Raw genomic sequence first — 20,704 nt, 5'->3', positions numbered from 1 at the left:
TGATGGACAGTGTGAAGTAGCGCCCTCTTGTGGTTTGGCGGCGACAAGACAGATGCATTTGCACATAAAGGACGGCAGAGGGCGACATTGACCAGCCAAGCATTTTTTATATGATATGAATGCAATATTATAAGATAAGATAAGATAAGATAATCCTTTATTGTCCACACATGGGGGAATTTCATTGATACAACGCAGTAGATACAGAGGAAAAGGACAGATCACAGAATATAAGAAGTTTAAAAAAACACTCTCACACACACATTCTACACGTTTCATTAAAACGATGATGATTATATTTAAGATATTTCTTTTTTAAGTTTTGCCTTTTTTCCACCGTTTGACAAGTATAGAACTTTATATTTATATATGTTGTTGTATCATTGTTCATTGTTGTATGTTGAACCGAATCACCTATGTTTGAGAATTTTGTTCATTGGCAATGACAATAAATCTTTTCTGATTCTGACTTTACTTCCTGGTTGGATATGGGCAGCAGATGTGACAGCACAGCAAATATGTCATAAAAATGCCAAAATCCTTTACTCAATAATTATGAGTTGACAAACAATAATACTTCATAACTCCTTTATTTTGATAAATGACCATACAGACCGGAGTGTCCATACTGTTTACACTGAGGGCCGCATTCTGAAAGGTAGTCCTATACGGAGGGCCACAGACAACATGAAAATTAAGTGAATCATTCAACATTTTGTGTTTTATAGTTTTGATGAGCCAACACAACTTTAATAAGGCTTCGGACAAAAATTGGGTGATTTAGAAATCTTCACCCTTTTTAGTGAAAAGTACTAATTCTGGTTGGGCCAATTCAGCAATAAGCCAGAGAGCCAACACAAATTGGTCTAAGGGCCATAGTTTGGACCCCCGTGGTCTAAACCGCCACAGTAAATTGTTGTCTCTTTTGGATGGATTGATGCTTATTGATGACATGAACTGAGGTTAACTCAGGTCTACTTCCTGTAATTTTGTGATCCTGCATCTATTTTAGGACAATGCACGGAATCACATACACAATAGTAATCACATACAATTCAGAATATATATAACGGTGCTGTACAGGCAGTAAGATGTTATAATAGTAAATATGAAAAATACAAATTTAATAACGTCAAAAAAGATAGAACTCAATTACAAGACAAGAAGATCTGATCTACACAGGATTCAAATCAAAAGCACAAGGACATGTTGAGGTCAGTTTTTACTCGTCCACACACTGAGCAGAGCGGACATGAAGGAGCTGTTCCACAGTTTAGGGGCTGAAAAGGCTCAACCTCCTCTGGACATAAGCCTGGACTTAGGAACAGTCAGGAGGAGCAGCAGACTTGAGGGCTCTGGAAGGAGAGAACAGCTGCAGCAGTTCTAACACATACAGTGGCACTAATGAATTCAAACATTTCAAAACAATCTGTCGAATCTCAAATTAGATTCTGAAAGCAACTGTGAGCCAGTGCAAAGCAGAGAGAAGAGGAGTGATCCTGTTTCCCGCTGCAGCATTCTGGACACCCTGCAGTCTATGCAGAAGGTTTTGATCCAGGTCAACATATGAGTTGCCGCAATCCAACTGAGATGTTTTAAAAGAATGGATAGCGCTCTCAAATTCTTTTTGTGGGAGATAGGTTTAAATTCAGGCAAAGAGTCTAAGTTGGAAGTAGCTTGCCTTTACAACGGTGCTTATCAAATGTAAAACATGAGTCAAAATCACCCCAAGATCTGTACCATGGGGGCGGCAACACAATGCAAGAGCAACCAAGAGCAACCAAACAAAACCACTTAAAACTCAAACCTAGTGGCAGCATATGCATTGAGAAAAGGACAGGGCCCAAAATAGAACCCTGGGGGACCCACAGCTGAGAGGAGCCACAGTGGAAGAGCACTGTTCCAGGTGCACAGAGAAATGAACGGAACCACTGGAGCACTGTCCCTTTCACACCCACACGGGACTCCAGGCGTGACAAAAGGATTTCATGATAAATTGTGTCAAACGCTGCTCTGAGCTCCAAAAGCAAAGGGATTGCAGCTTCCCCAGTGTCAACAGCTAAAATCAAATCATTACAAACTTTTAAAAGAGCTGTTTCTGTGCTATGCTGTGTCTTAAAACCAGACTGACATTTCTCGCCAATGCCATTAAGATCAAAGTAGGATTAAAGTTGATTAAAACACCTTTCTCTTCAATCTTAGATAAATTGAGCTTTGAAATTGGATCAAGATTTTGCAGCTGGGACCAAACCAGAATATTGTCCATGGCACTTGAAGAAGGTCTCAATTGTTTTACTCTAAAAGTCAAGCGACAGCGACTTATAGGTCAGTGATTCCCAACTAGGGGTGCAGGGACTCTTGTGGTACACAGGAGCGCTAAAATTAATCAAATTACAGAAACTACCAGTTAAATCCAAACTTTTTGTGATTTGGTGAAAGTATGTAAACTCTCATGCTTTTCATACCGTTTTATGGCTCAGAAACACCTTGAAAAGCATCCTCACTGAGAGCAGGCTTGCCTCTTCACAGATGACATGTAACTTAGCCTGGTGGCAGGCGCCAGGGTAGAGATATTACTCATTTGGAATTTTCCGCAGTATGACATAAAACTTGTTTTTATCCATGGAGTCATGCAAGATGTCTAACTAGAAAGTTACATGGTGGAGCTTTAAACAACAAAATATCTATTGCCGCCACATGCCACATTCCACCTCAAGGGGAATTCATTAAAAACAGAACCTGTGAGACAAGCACTTGATCCACAATGAGGCGGGGCTGGGAAGTGCAGTTTAGGAGGGGCACCTTTGTCCAGAATGTGCTCTCTGTGAAGGGCTGCACAAGCTCGGACACTTACAACGTAAAGAAGGGCTTATCAATTCTCAAAGACCGTTAGAGAGACACCTTTTATACTCCACAAGTCTGTGTGTGTGTGTATGTGTGTGTGTATATGTGTGTGTCTGTGTGTGTCTGTGTGTGTGTGTGTGTGTATATGTGTGTGTCTGTGTGTGTCTGTGTGTGTGTGTGTGTGTATATGTGTGTGTCTGTGTGTGTCTGTGTGTGTGTGTGTGTGTGTATATGTGTGTGTCTGTGTGTGTCTGTGTGTGTGTGTGTGTGTGTGTATATGTGTGTGTCTGTGTGTGTCTGTGTGTGTGTGTGTGTATATGTGTGTGTCTGTGTGTGTCTGTGTGTGTGTGTGTGTATATGTGTGTGTCTGTGTGTGTCTGTGTGTGTGTGTGTGTGTGTGTATATGTGTGTGTCTGTGTGTGTCTGTGTGTGTGTGTGTGTATATGTGTGTGTCTGTGTGTGTCTGTGTGTGTGTGTGTGTATATGTGTGTGTCTGTGTGTGTCTGTGTGTGTGTGTGTGTGTATATGTGTGTGTCTGTGTGTGTCTGTGTGTGTGTGTGTGTGTATATGTGTGTGTCTGTGTGTGTGTGTGTGTGTGTGTGTGTGTGAGTGTGTGTCTGTGTATGTGTGTGTGTGTGTGTGTGAGTGTGTGTCTGTGTATGTGTGTATGTGTGTGTGTGTGTGTGTGTGTGTGTGTGAGTGTGTGTGTGTGTGTATGTGTGTGTGAGCACAATCATAGGCACTTATGCTATTTCTTGTGTATTTTATCATGTCTAATTATGTCTGCTGTATCTGTTTTACTACGTTGTCATGTCTTAACCTGTGTGTGCTTTATACTGTTTGTTTACACTGTTGTATCTGCTTTTACCCCCTGTCCCACGGGACGACAGATGGAAATTAGCCTTGAGCTGAATCCAGTGTATTTACAGCATTAACTGTTCATTAATACATGCTGCCCCATTCAAATAAATACAATAACTGCAATTAGCTAACCTCCATTGACTCACTACAATCGTGTGTGTAACTGTTTCGGGTGTTTGTTCAAAGTGCTGAGTCAAGTGCAGTGTTTGGTTGTGAAATCAGTTCTGCAGACGCTCAGGAGGAGTGGTGCACCAGTGACTTTAAATGTTCTCATCGGACCCCTGAACATCTGCTGGAGTGACTGAGAAGGATTTTATCTGATCTGAGAGAAAAGCAGAAGACATGGTTCCTCTTTTCACTCACTAAAGATCCACATGAAGTTCCACTAATACACGATTGTGAGTGTTTACTGATCAGCAGTATTCAGACTGGAGGTAGAATAAAACACATTGAATATAGAGATTTAAAGGTGCACTATATAGAAGAAGATAGACACCAAAAAAGACTCATCCAAGAGTTATTCTCAATCTGCAGATCTGGTCTGAGAACTTGGATAGTTATCCTACTCTGGGCTGCAGATTCCTAGACTAGCAGCAGAACGAGACCAAAGGAATAACTATAGATGACATGTTTTGTTTTGGGAATGCCTTAAAGGTGCAAGTAACTGTTCTGGTGGGTGTAATTGTGTTTCCTGGAATGTTCTGTATTAGATTACACTTGCTTTTATTCAATTACAGATATTTTTGTTGCTCAAAAATATATTTTGTCTGACTTGTAACTCTGCATAGAGCAAGAGGAAGTGTCTGGGGAGGGGGAAATTTGGTTGTATTGTTGGCATCTGCGGATGGAACAGATGAGAGCAGAACAGTTGGATTAATGTTTAAGGAGACATATACTTGATTTCACTTTAATTCCCTGATGTTTAGATATAACATGTAAAGTAGGACATTCTCCACTAATTTAATAGAAAAATACAAATTGGAGTAAGTAAGTTGCTAACGTGAAAAGAATACTTAAAAATAATATTACTCAAGCAGTAGAACACAATTAGAAAAATAAATACAAAATTAACAAAAGACATTAAATCATGACAAATGTCTCGTCTTAAGACCCATTTTTATTCTCTGGCTTTTATCACCACGAAAAATGTAATTTGTTATTTTATGGTTTGCTTTAATTTGATTTGACTGGTTTTGTTGTTTTGCAGATTTTGATCTTTTATTTGTTTCTTTGGAAACGGTTTCTGTTTATGAAATGTGCTGTTGAAATAAAGTCGATTTGGTTTGACACTAATGTGTGACCTTTAAACTAGAACTACAGAACTGAAGCAAGTGGCTGACCTTTTAAGCCACGTATTTTAATGTCTGTTTAGGATTTGAAGCAAGAACAGACCTTTGTTGAATCTGAATTCTGCTAATTGTTGTTACCTTGATGAGGAACACCGCTCTATCTGACAACTGGTTTTACACAACCAAGTCGAAAACACTTTATAATGATTACACTTTTAAAAGCATTAAAGACTGCATTTATAATAAACAATAGTGATTATGGCTTAATCAACTAGTCTTTGTCCACGCTTTATTAAGGATAATTAAATAGCCAACATTCTTGCATGTAAATCTGTTTTGCCCCAGTACAGATATATTCTAAAAAAAATGTTTTAAATTAAACGGGAAACAGTAAAAATCAGGTACACCTTTAATAGTTTACACATGTTTTTTTCTATTTTTCCCCAGTTTGACAATTTTTTGGAAGTTTATAATATTACTTCCTGGTTGGACATGAGCAGCAGATGTGACATAGGTAGAGGTAATTCCACAAGTTACCTAGCAACCATACTGTAAACAAGGGCCATAATCCATATAAATCACACAATAGTTATGATTTGACAAATAATAATGCTTGAAAACGCCTTTATTTTCATATGCGTGTAAATTGTCCCTGCATTCCGGATGAGCGTCGCTTATTGATGACATAGACAGCGGGAGTTTGTTTCAGAATTCAGCGCTACTTCCTGTCATTTTCAACTTTTACTTTTCAATTTTTTCCTGACAAACTGCCTCTTGACTGATATGATGAATATTTACCACAGGTTTTATCTCTCCAAATGAAGTAATAATTGGAAATATAATATGAAAACCTGTCATGTGCACTTTAAAGTTGAGGTTTGGACAATCCATCATGGTCTATCGCCAACAATAAACTGTCTCATCATGTCATCTGCTCACTTGACAATAGTGGACTTAGCGTGTTCATTCATAATCATTTCCCTTTTCCTCATTAAAGTATATGCACTGACTCACAATGATACTTGACCTTCGACCTGTACCGTTGCTGGATCAGGCTTGGTGCACACAATGAGCAGGAAGCAGAGTGGTTTTGTGCACCGTGGGTCTAGATGAGGCTGGAGGAGTTCGGGACAGATTTACAACCAGAAACAGGCCCCAGTGCGCACACAGCTCGTAATTTATGGAGTGTTTACGGCACAAATCCAAGCATTTGTTTAGCCTCTATTTAGACCTTTAGACGGCTCTCAGAAGTGACGGCGGCCATCAATATAGCAGATGATGTAGCTTTAGTTTGAACTGAGGGTGAAGCTACAGGTTCACGAAACCTTCAACAAAGAATTGTATTTGTGGTAGGAAGAATTTCTAATGAATCTGCATTTATTCTATTTATCGTATCTGCTTCAACTACAGGCCGAGATTTAGTTTTGGCTGATCTGCTGCCTAAAGACAAAAGCTTTATTCGAACACTTTAGTGCAAAGGGCCGCAGCTCAGTTTTCTGATCAGAAGGCCGGCAGTTTGAATCTCGCTCTCGACATGAAACATCCTTGGAAGAGCGGTCACATCCACTGACCCACAGGTTTTTCGGTGTGTTTCTGTTGCTGTTGTGTCCTTGGGCAAGACACTTAACCCCCCAGTGTGCGTACACTGGTGCATGGATGTGTGTGTGTGGATGGGTGAGTGGTTCTTTAATGTAAAGCACTTTGAGATCGCACAGCTCTTTTATAGGTTTGTGTAAAACAGAGCTGTGGGGGAGTTTGTAAAGTTGGTTAAAATGATCAAAATCAGCCCCAAGAGAAACCGCAATGAGAAAAAAACACATAGCGGTCAATCTAATACAGTCTAAAACAATTCTGAATGTCTCTACCTGTCTGAAAATCATGAATATTGATTTATTACACTTCATTCATAGAGCAAAATAGGTCTAAATGCCTAGCCTGTACACAATTACCTCAATAGAAGTGTTTACTTGACGGCCACAGAAGTTCACAATATGAATCACTTGCCGTTAGCTTAACTGTGGACACTAATTGTGCTCTCACACTCCTGAACAATGGCTGAGTGGTTTGGGGACCCTCTCAGCGAAAGCAGAAGCCCTCAGTAAATCATTGGAAAGCATTGTTTGCTGGTTGAGATTGAAGTCGGGCGTCTGTGGTCAAAAGGAGCTGTTCAGATTGGGACTGGAGGTGGCAGGAGGGGTCGGGCCGAGCCAGCAGAACCATGAGGGGAGCAGGGCTGTCAGGCTGTGGTCGGGCGTCTGAGGAGGAACCTGTGAGGAGATGAGATAGAGCCGTGTGGTTTGTGCTGAAACGCCACACGCAGGAAACGGACAGTGTGAAGGCGCGAGACGAGAAGAACAAGGCCGTCCGTTTAGCCACAAGCAACTTTATGACTACTGGACAGGATTCAGTCTGAGATTTTATCTAGGCCTGTATAGAATACATGTTTATCTGAGGCCAAACAGCTGGGATTAATGAAAAATTATTCAATGGTGTCAGAGTTGAAGACTCTCCTTGGTAGTTTATCTTCTTTCCCCTAAAGTCTCCTGTTGTGTTTCTGGTTTGCTGAAACAAATTGACTTGGCATTTAGTCAATCAAGAACCAGAGAGGTACTATTAAAATCCCAGGCTCCAGGTAGAACAAGGTCTTTCTGTTTGAATGCTTTAAGTTTATTAGTTTTAAGAATGGCCCATTGAGAGAGCACAATGAGAAAGAATGAAAACTCACTGGTTCTTGTCCATTGTTCAGCAAACTCCAAAGAGACATTACGGCGATGAGGGAAGAGTGTGTGTAATGTTATGGAATTGTCAGACGACTTTTAAAGGTGTCCAAAGTTAGTTGGTTCCATTCTTGGACCGTGCGTAGAAAAAAGGGCTGGATACAGGACTCATACCAGTGGCGAACAGTAATTGACCAATAAACTAAAATTAGTGTGTCACAACTATGTATAAATTGTTCTGAAATAAATCCAAATTAGACAATTTTCCCCTCACTTCTGAAGCTTGGCTGAAGTCACAGTGTCTTGTGGTGGCCACTACAGGTCACTGAGCAGTACTGCACGGAAAGCATGATTCTCATTTTGCCTCAGCTGCTCAGTCTGTGGCCGTGTTCAGAGGCCCGCTCATGCTCCGCTCTCTAACATGAGCTTTTAGAACCAGAGCGGACAGCAGCTTCTTTTAGAGCTCTGCACGTGCTCTGAGGACCACACAGCCTCAAACCACGCTGAATAAACCTGTGTGGGAATCTTAGATGTTTGCAGATTTTGCCCTAACTGAGCATGTGCATTGGAGAAGTGAAGCAACAGCAACACCAGGTTTCAACAAAAAGACTTAAAAACTATCTTTTAGAGACAAGGCTTTGTAGCTAAGCCTCTGTTCACTTTTCTCATGATTAAACGTGAGTTAGGAATACAGGCATTTAACAACAACAAGAGCGCTAATTTGTGTAATGAATTAGTTGCTTGACTCGGAACCCAAAAATATATGACTAGACTTCAATCCAGTCAAGATCGTTCCAAGTATAATGTACAATGTGCCATGTCTCAATTGATGATCAATCAATATGTTTTTAGCCTACAGAAATAGCAATAGTTAGTGACTGAATAATGGGCTAATTGTAAATAGGGCCAGAGCTGGGCCACTTGTTTCTTGTCCGTTACTTTTAAAGAAATGGAGCTTGATTTAAGCAAACACGAAGCTGCTCTGTCACTTCTCATACATGTGGTGGGCTGCGTGAAACAATTTTAACTCAGTGGTTTTTCTGATTACTGAAGCCTGAGGTTTAGAGAACTATCTGACTTGACCGAACAAGGCTACATTTTGACTCTGGTCACTTTATATAAAAGATAAAGAAGCTGTAGGCTGAGAATGAAGGCCTCCGCTGTAGCATGGTTGTGTTTGGGGTTAGCTTCAGCTCTGTGTCTGCATCAGTGTGCATACGTTGTTTCCTGTTTGGACCCAGAGTTAATACTATTTACCCCAGTTACGTCAGCTAACTTTGTGAGAATCGGACTGCAATCCAAAGAGATGTTAGTCTTCTGAAAATCTGCTGGCTGTTGCAACTTAAATAACTTCATCATAGCTGTGAGCTGTTAGTGGATATAATGAAGAAAAAAGGAAAACGTTGGTCATGAGCTTCATGGTAATACTTGTACCATGAGAATTTGAATATGTTACCTTCAGGCCCGCCCTACTCTGTAAGCGAATAGCTGATTATGGCCCCAAAGCCACCAGAGGGCCCCTAAGAGCACCTTAAATTGTATTGCAAATGTCGAAAGCTCAGGCCCGCACTGGTTACATCTCAAAGTATTTAACTGGTCCAAAACACCAAATAGTTTACCGGTACATATATATTTTACTTTACTTCCATTCATTTTTATTTTCTATTCCTCAACTGTCCTAGGTCAGACTTGAAACGTGCCGGCTAGAGGCTGAAATCTCTGTGCAGACCTACATCTTCACGTAGCATAGTTTAGTTATAGGTTTAAACATCAGCAATAAAAGCACATTTCTCTCCATCCATCTATGTGCTGTACAGTGACAAAAGAAACTAACCAGACGGAGGAATCAGTGTTTTTGTTGGTCACAGCGCAGGAGTGTAACATGAGCGAGCACCGGACAGACCAGGCTCAGAAGAGGAGCCCGTGTGGGGTGACCGCTCGCTCTCGCCGACGCTCAAACTATTTCCGTGCTATCTGTGCTGCTGTTGAACGTGTCCAGCTGACTCAAACTCACTGCTTTCCCATGTCCACCTCGATCAATACCAACCGGCTTTACTTTGGCCTTGAACACTCTTAAATCTTTGTCTTGATTTGCACATTGGGGCCGGTCAGATTTGAAAACAAGTCCAAAAGTTCAGTTATTTTTGTAGAGCAGTTCTTAATATTAGAGAGAAGTCTAAACAGTATGTATTTTTTATACGTTCAGAAATAAATATATATACACTGGCTTGGAAAACATAAGAGTCTTTGATAAATGCTAATCCTTTTCTCAATCATGAATACTTTCTACTTATCTAAGTGTTTATTCAGTGTGACCTGATATAAATGATCAAGTCCAACATTTGTACACTTTAAAATCTTCTAAAAAAAAAAGTGTGGTTATTCTATTTACTACTTAGTTACAGTTACTTTTTGAAGAAATTATACTTTTTCACTTTTAGTTTTATTAACTTACCACTTTTCAGTCTAAAGTGACAAATACTTTATTATCATTCAATATTCAATACATCTTACCTTCAGACAGGTTTTATATATGCATTTTGTTGTATGTTTCTTTTATTCTTTGGAAATACCAACATTTGCACATTCATGTTTCATCTGCTGGCACCATTTTAATTAATACTTGAGAAATATCATTTAAAAGTAAAACAGTATCATATTTTAACCCTAACCCTTTGTTCCCTAATCAGAAAACCGTTTCTTAGAACACACTTTGAGTGCGTTCGCGGTGTACTTGTCCGTGCGCGTGTGATTGTGTGTGTTTGATGACGTTGTAAGACGGTGTAAGAGAAGCTGCTGTCCATCCACAGGCTGTTGTGTCCAGGATCCTCTTACACCTGCAGCCGACTCGGACCAGATCGTAATCAGCTGCACGTCTACTCACAACGGGAAATGGAACGAGCTAATGCTATAGAACCAACAAAAGAAAACATGCTAAACTATTTACATTTTCATCCTCATTTCACTTTTGTGTTTTGATTCTTGGCTTACCAGTTTAAATCGTTGTAAAGTTATGGGTTGGCCTTGATTTTACACATTTGTTTCATAAGCCTCACAGTTTACAGTGATTCTTTAAAATTAATCTTTTATTTATATATATATATATATATATATATATATATATATATATATATATATATATATATATATATATCTGAAATGAAGTTAAATTAATATAAAAATTGCATTAGAACTTGTTGCCTAATGTCTCTTCTCTCTCGCTGAAGTTGTCCTGTCTAAAAAAGAGCCAGAAAATCTCAAATAATAATCAACAAAAGCATGTGTTCTTACTGTGGGCAGGGTCGCCTCGCCATAGATCTGATCTGTAACTTGGCCTGATGGTGTCACCTGTTTTTCTCTAGTTTAATGCAACAGTGTGGAACATTCCAGGCAAATAAAAAAATTATACAAAGTGCACTTTTAATGTTGTCGTATTCGCTTTTTTGGAGTTTATCATTGGCCTTTTGAAATGTCTTAATCCTCATTTTGGTGGCATGGATTTATTTATAGGCAGGGGTGAAAAGTAACTTATCACAAATACTCACGTAACGTTACTGCAACTGTGTAGTGTTTGGGGTTTTTGTACTTTTTTCAGTAGATTTATTGTACTTTTTATTGTACTTTGTTCAGTAGATTTTTAAACACATCTGTAAGTATAATTCTAGCCATATAGGCCAATTGTAATAACATCATCATGGCCAAATTGCCCCATGCACGACTGTGTTTAAATACACATTAAACACTGAATCACCTGTTCTGATTGAGCTCAGAGAATACAGATTGCAGTTTATTACTACTGTCATTATTAAATTTAACTTTAAACTGATTAATGAAGGGTTAGTATATAAAAGCCTGCTCTAATGTGCTAATGAGACAGACACTGGCCTGACTGACTTAAAGACCAAACCCTAAAACCACTGCAGACTTCCTCTTTCTACCCGGGCCTCTTTTAACCGCTCTGTTACGGGACAGTCCTCCAGTCTCTCCCCTCTCTCCCCCCCTCGTGCCTTTACGCAGCGTCACGTCACCTGAGAACCAGACCGCGCGACACCTGTTCGGCGGCACGGCCCTTCTGCGCACGCGTAATAGCCAGTAGTAGTATAGTTGTAGTTGAAGTAGTGATAGCGCGTGCCATAAACCTGCCTCTGCCTGTGCGGGGCTGCTCATTACGCAGAGGAACGCACTCTCCAGCGGACGTACTGAAGTGCTGACCATGCCGAGGTCGTTCCTGGTCAAGAGCAAGCGCGCGCACAGCTACCACCGGCCGCGCGCGCTGGACGAGCCGTGTAACGGGCTGGACGCGATCCTGGCGCACGTCAAGCAGGGTAAGCTCGTGCGTAGGGTGGTCACTTCTGTGTTCGCTCTCTTCAAAAGGTGTGTGTTTTCAGGCTTGTTTAGTGGATACAAATGACGAGGAAAAAGTTAGGTCTAATTAAGTTAAAGCCCTAGGACGTAACTTTTTAGACAAAAAATAAAAATAGACAAAAACAAAAATCTTATTTATTTATTTATTAATTTTGGAAGTTTTTCTTGCACTTAATAATGAAGAGGGGGGAAAAGCATCTTTATTGTGAGTGGGATTGTGGCTCCACAAACTTGCCTCGTGCTTGTTTCCATGGAAATGTTGTTCCTTTGGATATCACATTCCACAGTATGGCATAAAACATATCTGTCTCCACGGAGAATGTTCCAAAGTATGGTTTTATTTTCTATTTCCATGGAACTGACATTCCACTTCCAGAAAGTACTGTGTAAAATGCATTATTAGCCCATTCAATTAAGATAAACCGTTGTTCTCATGATCTGAGGGAAATACACAATGTAAAAAATATAGGATATAATAAAGTAAATTTAAACACCAGCAGAAATAAGTCTGAATCAGAAAAAAGACATTTGTTGTTGGCAGTGAACGAAAAACCAAATTCAATTCAAAACATATAACAATGAATAGTAATAGTATAATATTAAAAATAACATGTCACATTTTGATTTGTAATAACCTTGAAATCCAGACGTGTCAGTATTTCACTTGTAGAGAGAATAGAAAACTGTGTAGAGTTTTTTACGTTTCTGACATTCATAGACATTTTGTGTGTTTTATCTTCTCAAAGTTGTATTTATTTAGACTCATTAATGAACTGATGTGCAAATAGGCCTATGGTACATGTCTCTGGACAGTTGTGTGCTGAAATCCAAAGGTGATTTGACACTAAGTAAATAAAGGTTGTTTATACAGGATGCTTACTTTATGATCACAATTGAGAGTTAAATTGTGCACAGTGAGCTAAATTTACAAAAAATGCAATAGTCTGGACTTTTATGTACTGAATTATGTAGCTAGATAAAAAAACAACAACATACATAAAACAACAACAATGATTACTCAAAGCTGTCGTCCTGGGATTTAAAGAATAGTGCTTCTCAAACCTTTCACTCCAAGTACCACCAGATCTAAATAAGGTCTAAAACAGGCCTATTTACATTTTATTTTTAAATTTGGACTCAAATGTAACTATGACATTGCTACTATAGTTCTAACCAAAATATAACTAAAAGGAGAAGAAAATTGTGGATTCAACTGGCTGAATTAGGCAAATAATTGAAAGAGCACAGTTATTATAATTAAGTGAGAGTGTTTTTATTATTGCTGTTGGCCCTCCAGAAGGTCTATGTTGTCAAATGTGCCCCCCCACCCCTGCTATAGAGGACAAAACCCCAATGTCCTGTCCTGTATTGTCCAGAGTCCAGGTGTCCTATGGGTGCCCTGCTGCACCAGACGCCGCTCACCCCAGGCTCAGTGTCCTGCAGCCCCCAGAGCTTTGAGCCGTCCCCTGACTGTGACTTGTGGAGACCCCCCTCACCCTCCTCATCCCCAGGTACTGCACACGCACACACACACCTACACACACCCACACACGCGCACACGCACACGCTCACAAACACACACACACACACACACACACGTGCACACGCACACACACACACACGCACGCACACACACACGTGCACACGCACACACACGTGCACACGCACGCACACGCACACACACACACACACACACACACATACACACTTTACACCATCATCTGGACACCCACCTTGCCTAGATTTGATGGACTTAGTTATATATTGTTATATTTATATGTATTACAAAATTTAACAGAATTGGTGAATGTTCTTTCTTAGATGGATGAAATGATTATGTTAATTTGAGACGCATAAACATAAAACACAAAGACAACCAATTCAAATGTACAAATGTACCATTCAATTGATTTTAAATTTATAGATGACTTTGGTTTGAGCCGTTATACTATACAGTATATAGTATTTATTCATTTATTAAGTTCCCAAAGGACCATTTGAATGCAGCATATGTTCATATGACTGATCTTTGAAGTATTTACTGTATTGAAATCCAAAGAGATTTAATTGTACAGGAAGTAGTACGTTTAATCTAGTTTCTATAAATCATTAAACCATATTTATTGCCTTTATTTATTTTGTTAAACATTGAAAACAAATGTCGGTGTAATCCCTCATTTGTCCAGGCGTGTTCCATAGTAGAAAAAGCTTCAGTTGTAGTCATCTGGACTCAGTCAGAAAAAACAGACGTTTCGACTCTCATCCAAGAGTCATTGTCAATAAAAGAATTTAGGTCGAGAACTCCGATATTTATACTATTCAGTGGTAAGTCCAGCCCATTCCAACCCAACTCCAAATAGAAGTATATAGGAAACCTACACACACGGACCAGTATCTGCTCTTTGTTTCCAACCACCCACTACAGCACAAGCTGGGTGTGATCAGAACCTTACAACACAGAGCTCAAGGTGTGCCCACCAGCTCAGAGGGCAAGAAGAAAGAGGAAAAACATGTCCGAAATGCCCTCTCAGCCTGTGGTTACCCCGCTTGGGCCCTCAACAGAGTGAAGAGAACCAAGAAGCAGGACAAAAGGGAAACTGAACAGAGAAGGAAGGGTGTTTCTATCCCTTATGTCTCTGGCCTGTCGGAAAAACTGCAGAGAATTTTTAGACAACACGAAGTCCCTGTTTATTTTAAACCAGGAAACACTTTAAGACAAAAACTGGTTCATCCTAAGGACAAGTTGCCGACTCAAAAACAGAGCAATGTAGTTTATTCGATCCAATGCAGTGAAGAAAGCTGTAAAGAACGTTACATAGGTGAGACGAAACAGCCTCTACACAAGAGGCTTTATCAGCACAGAAGAAATACTAGTTCAGGACCTCAGAGTGCCGTGCATCTCCATCTTGAAGCCTCTAATCACTCGTTGAAGACGGTGAGGTGAAGGTTTTAAGCAGGGAGAAAAGATGGTTTGAAAGAGGAGTCAAGGAAGCTATTTTTGTTAAAAAAGAAAAACCTTCTTTAAACAGAAACGGAGGGCTAAGATTCAATCTTCCTGTAGTGTACAATGGGATCCTGAACCCCTGGAGAGGTAGAGGACCAGTACCAGGACATTTAGATGCTAATCAGGTACTCAGGGTGGGTGAGCCAGGGTCTCACAAAGACAAAGGGGAGACTAATAGCCCATTAAAGGGTTGAATAGGCTCGGTAGATACCAAGAGGGTAAGTTTCTGTTGTAACAAACAACTCTTTCCTCTTCAGGAAGGCTCCTCCCAATGGGCTGGACTTACCACTGAATAGTATAAATATCGGAGTTCTCGACCTAAATTCTTTTATTGACAATGACTCTTGGATGAGAGTCGAAACGTCTATTTTAGTCCAGACGACTACAACTGAAGCTTTTTCTACTATTAAAAACAAATGATTTAATATTTTGTCAATTCCACGTTTTGAAGCTTACTTTCCAAAAACAATGCAAAATTATTATTATTATTTTGCACCTGGATTATGGTGAATATATTTGGGCCACATAATCTGGGTCCCATATGAAACAAAACTGGCACTAATCTTAATGTCTTTTCTGTCAGCTTTCATGAAAATATCGGTAAAACACACCGATTATTATTATCTGAACACACAGGCACAATCGTTAACAGTTAAATCACTTAAAATGTGCACTATGTATATGTTTTTTGGTTAAGAGCATTCAAATTTGCACATATAAACCACAACATTAAGATGAGACTTCTTCATATCTGACATTTCCAGACTCTGAAACGTGCTCTCCGCTGGCTGTGGATGAAGGCCCGTTCCCCTCCTCTCTGTACCCCTGCTCCTGGACATTCTCTGGGTCAAACCTCAGTCACTTCATGCGCGGCTCGTACCACCCGCGGTTCACGCAGGGGGGCGGCGTGGTGGACTATACCATAGAGAGGGGCCCGTACCAGGACTACGCACCCAGGAAGTTCCCATCGGAGATCAAAACAGAGCAAGAGTTCGCCGGCCCAGAATCCAGTGGGACGTACAAATGCCTCAAGTGTAGTAAGGTCAGTGCCGCAGTGGAAGTTAATAATACGTTCACTATAGGGCTGATTATTTTAGTACTCGACTAGTCAGCAATTACATGTTCGTTGTACATTGAGACTTTTTATCAACCAAATAAAGGTTAAAATTGGAGACAGGAGGCCTCTAGATAGATAATATTTACAAATTAGGAGTATTATTTATGAAAATCAAATATGTTTTATCCTTTTTGACATTTTGATACAATAATCACCTATAAAGCCACTATTTTTGTTATTTGAAGGTCTTTTTCATGTGTTTTAGAGTTTGCATAGGGCAGATAACAATTGTCAAAATACAATTACGATTATTTTTTATAGTCGGCTAGCAGAAGTGTGTGGACTCAAGTCACTATTTTAATGACTTGAGACTTGACTTGGAGCCCTGTGACTTGAAACCACTTGATGCTTCTCCTGGGACTTTTTTAAAAGTAGAACAATTTATAAAAAAAAAAACACAGAAATTGCAAAAATACGAGCTGTAAATGATAATGTGGTATAATGACTTGAAAGAACTTGAAACTGAAAACAGATGACTCGGACTTGACTTGTAGACTTGGGGCTTGACTTAGACTTGAGAATTGCAAAACAAGGTCTTGGTCCAACCTCGACTAGTCACGATGAGTTTATTAATCGTTGCAGCCCTACTTCATTACGAAATCTGTGACAGCACATTATTCTGGACATGACACAATATGAAAAATAATAGTAACAAAAGAAAACTCTCAACATTTTCTACTTCAATCAACCACTTTGTGAAGAGAAAGGCCAGAGGCACTCTGATATAATAATATCATATCGAAGTAATCTAGATACTATTACAACTAAATACTTTTTAGGGGCTCATAGGTAAGACCAGAGAACCCAAGCTATAGCATCCTCATACTGGGCACCCAGGGTGTATAATGCAGGGTTTGCCAATGTGCATGTTGTTTAAAACTGGCCAGTTCAATTGTGTAGGGGCACATTCACATATTACATTGCCGTTGTGCAGAAAACCACCTGTGTCAATGAGCAAAAATGAACAAATTAAATCACTGTATTTGTCCCGGAGTTGCAAATACAGCACATTCAGCAGTTATACAATATAATAATAATAATAATAATAATAATAATAATAATAATAATAATAATAATAATAATAATAATAATAATAATAATAATAATAATAATAATAATAATAATAGAAAAGCACAGAAAAATGTTTAAGTGCAGCTCAACATGAGGACTGGTCAGGTAGAGTCTGTAGATCCAGTCAGGGAGGTTTGAGGGAATAACAGCCCTCAGGACAAAAGAGTCCCCCGGAACTCTGGCATCACAGAGTCCAGGGGGAGCAGATAAACTCTGGAGACACAACAGGAAACTTTCTTCTAAGTCTATTTCCTGCCACAATGGAAGAAAAAACAAACAATAACCTTAAAAGTGCACTAGGTAACTTTTCTGGTGGGTGTTGCACGTCCATGTATAGTATTAAACATACATGAACATTTCGCGTTTATTCAGTTGTAGTTCTTTTTATTGCAAAAAATACCTTGAAAAAGACACATTCTTACCGTAATAAGGCGCATTTCTCCACAGATCTGACCTGTAACTTGGCTTAGTGTTGTAAAATGTATTGAAAATCAGACACTAATCGATTCTAAAACCAATATCAAAACTACACCAATCAAAACAAAAAAATGTCCCATAAACAGGTCAAAACGTGGCCTTTCCTGACGAGTGAATGAATGATCTTGAGCTAGATAGTGTTTAATAAAGAAAGTACAATTGTTAAGTTGTTGAATTGTCGAAAACTTTGACCTAAAAAAGAGCGTTATCATTTTTGCATCAAATTTGGTTTCAAATATATTGCTCAGCATCGAAATCAAGTTTGAAATGTTAGTATTGTGACAACAACAACGTGGCCCCAAATATGTTTAATGCCATACTGAGAAACATTCGAGGCAAAGCAATGCCATCTCCATGGAGACAAGCAGGTGGCAGACAGACCTAAAATGTGACATCTTGTTGTTTCCAGGTTTTCTCGACTCCTCACGGTCTGGAGGTGCATGTGCGGCGCTCTCACAGTGGCTCGCGCCCGTTTGAGTGCACCGTGTGTGGGAAGACGTTCGGACACGCAGTCAGTCTGGACCAACACAGAGCCGTGCACTCACAGGTAACCCGCCACCGCAATGCAACTCTATATCTGTGCTTGTGTTACCAGCAGGGTTATAAAAGCTCTGGAACTCATCCAACCGACTATGCAAACATTGAAGTTTTTATTTTTAATTTAATCCAATATAGTTTAATTCATCAACAAAATGTTCAAAGTGTCAAATTCCATCACATTTTCTTTTTGTGTAATTATGATTTTCTTTACAAAAACAAAATACAGAGATTGAAAACAAAATAAATACGCACACCAAAAGTCAGACGAACATTTCATTGTTAAAGGGATTTTCAACATTTTTTGACATCAATATTCATCCGAGTCCAGCCCTTCACAATTGGTTCATCCTGTGTCATCCATTTCTTTGTGATAGTCTTTTTTTGCTGCCACCAAAAGTACATTCTAGATATATCCATTCATTGTTTGGACTCGATATGAAAATTTAAAAAAAATGTGACAAACCTTGGACTAAATGTGCCAAATTGGACAAAATTTATGTAGGACAATGTGTGCTGTGATTGATCTCTCTGTGTGTGTTTTCAGTGTTCTATTCTGTATATTCCAAAATTAAATCAAATAAAAAATAAAAGAGAAGAATGCAGATAAAAAAATATATATATACATCAATTATTCATAGCACTTCAATAATCACAGCCCAATATTTCTGAACTGTAAGACTTCAAATATTGTAATAAAATAATCATGTTGCCTTTTGTGTCCAATTTTTTCCTGTTAAATATTCAATATCAATAACAGAGCAGATACAAATTGACGGATTGACAAAAATGTGTTATGTCTTGAATGTGTGGTGCATTAAAAGACTGAATTTGTCCATAAAACGTTGTTAAGAAGCATTGATTGTGTCTTTCTGTTTTTTTCTGACTGTACTGTGCTTGTGCCTTTGCAGGAGCGCACGTTCAGCTGTAAGATCTGTGGGAAGAGCTTCAAGCGCTCGTCCACCCTGTCCACACACCTGCTGATCCACTCGGACACGCGGCCCTACCCCTGCCAGTTCTGCGGCAAGAGGTTCCACCAGAAGTCCGACATGAAGAAGCACACCTTCATCCACACTGGTAAGACACCGGTGCCAACAGTCAACCCCAAAAACGTGATCGTGGTCACATCGAAGAGACTTTAAGCCTTAAGATGATTATTTTAACTTTGTGGCGCCAATCCCAAACTAACAATGATGGTTTATCCCCAGGACCCAGACATTTCCAAAGATTCAGCTTAGATTTCATTTAATTTAACGGTCTTAACTATCGTATAATTTTAATTTGCTTTTGCCAGTTACCATTAATAATTATTTCACTCAAAGTTGTAATGTATTTGAATTGATTCATGCATGTTTGAGTAATCTTGTATTGCCCTTCATTTGAGGCATGAGTGTGCAGAAAATTCATGTTGACGCCCTCTACCCCCTATCCCCGCCCACTACTTAGTACTTACTTGCAAGTATTCAAACTAATTCAGTTTACGAGACATACACATGTAAGGTTAAAAAGTGACAAGTAAATAAAAATCCCCCGCTTGCTATGCTGAAATAGCCAACCACTTTAAAGAGGCGGGGCTTTGAACAGGAAGTCAATGGATCTGTTTCTATAAATGAGCTGTTTTAGATCAATTTTCAGTTTATAACACAAACAAAATGTAAAATAATGATCTATGTGGGTAACAGTTTAATACTAAATACCTGAAAAAAGCATAATATGTCCCCTTTAATTTGATAGCCAACCCTCTGATGACGCATACTGTGTAATATCTGTACTGACCTGTATTTTCTGAACTGTGTTTTTGCTTGTTGCTGCAGGGGAGAAGCCTCACAAGTGCCAGGTGTGTGGGAAGGCCTTCAGTCAGAGCTCAAACCTCATCACTCACAGCAGGAAGCACACGGGATTCAAACCCTTCGGCTGTGACCTGTGCGGTAAAGGCTTCCAGCGTAAAGTGGACCTGAGGAGGCACAAGGAGACCCAGCACGCCCCCAAGTGACCCGCCTCAGACACAGGACACATGTTCAATGACTATGACCCATTCAGCTTGGATTTATTCTGATAAATTAATATTTAAGGAGTGTTGACACTTTTTTTGCACTAAGATGTTTGTATTCTAATAAATTAAACTAATTTAAGTTGAATGTGTGAAGGCTATTGAAAGTGAACAGTAATGCATTTGCACAGTGCTAAGGGTTTTAATAGGATTTTTCTGGCCTGAGGGCTTTATTTGAAGGGCAGTTATTGAAATATAATTGAAATGGGGAGAGAGATGGGATGGACATTCGGCAAATGGACTCACCCTTAACCACTGCACCAAATATCTGTCAAATAAAGTCTTCAGGGCAGAAAAATGCTTTAAAAGAAAAGAAAGGAGAACTATTCTAAGAAGTATGATTTTGTCAATGGCTACACAGTCCTCCCTGCT

General features: G+C 39.4%; 1 protein-coding gene across 1 annotated transcript; it reads left to right on the top strand.

Annotated features, from left to right (window-relative positions):
• Positions 1 to 11,818: 11,818 nt before the first annotated feature.
• On the top strand, positions 11,819 to 20,381 carry gfi1aa (growth factor independent 1A transcription repressor a). The gene is made up of 6 exons (XM_072440428.1): positions 11,819 to 12,036; positions 13,453 to 13,587; positions 15,845 to 16,122; positions 18,155 to 18,292; positions 19,194 to 19,359; positions 20,097 to 20,381. The coding sequence occupies exons 1-6, from the start codon at positions 11,925 to 11,927 to the stop codon at positions 20,273 to 20,275; spliced, it is 1,008 nt and encodes a 335-aa protein (XP_072296529.1). The 5' UTR covers positions 11,819 to 11,924; the 3' UTR covers positions 20,276 to 20,381.
• The last annotated feature ends 323 nt before the right edge of the window (positions 20,382 to 20,704 follow it).

This window comes from Eucyclogobius newberryi, unplaced genomic scaffold (assembly GCF_026437365.1).
Source record: "Eucyclogobius newberryi isolate DKJ021-1_F unplaced genomic scaffold, fEucNew1.0.hap1 SCAF_12, whole genome shotgun sequence".
Taxonomy (NCBI): Eukaryota; Metazoa; Chordata; class Actinopteri; order Gobiiformes; family Gobiidae; genus Eucyclogobius; species Eucyclogobius newberryi.
Note: the sequence above shows the minus strand (reverse complement) of the source record. Positions and strands in the feature narration are given on the sequence as shown.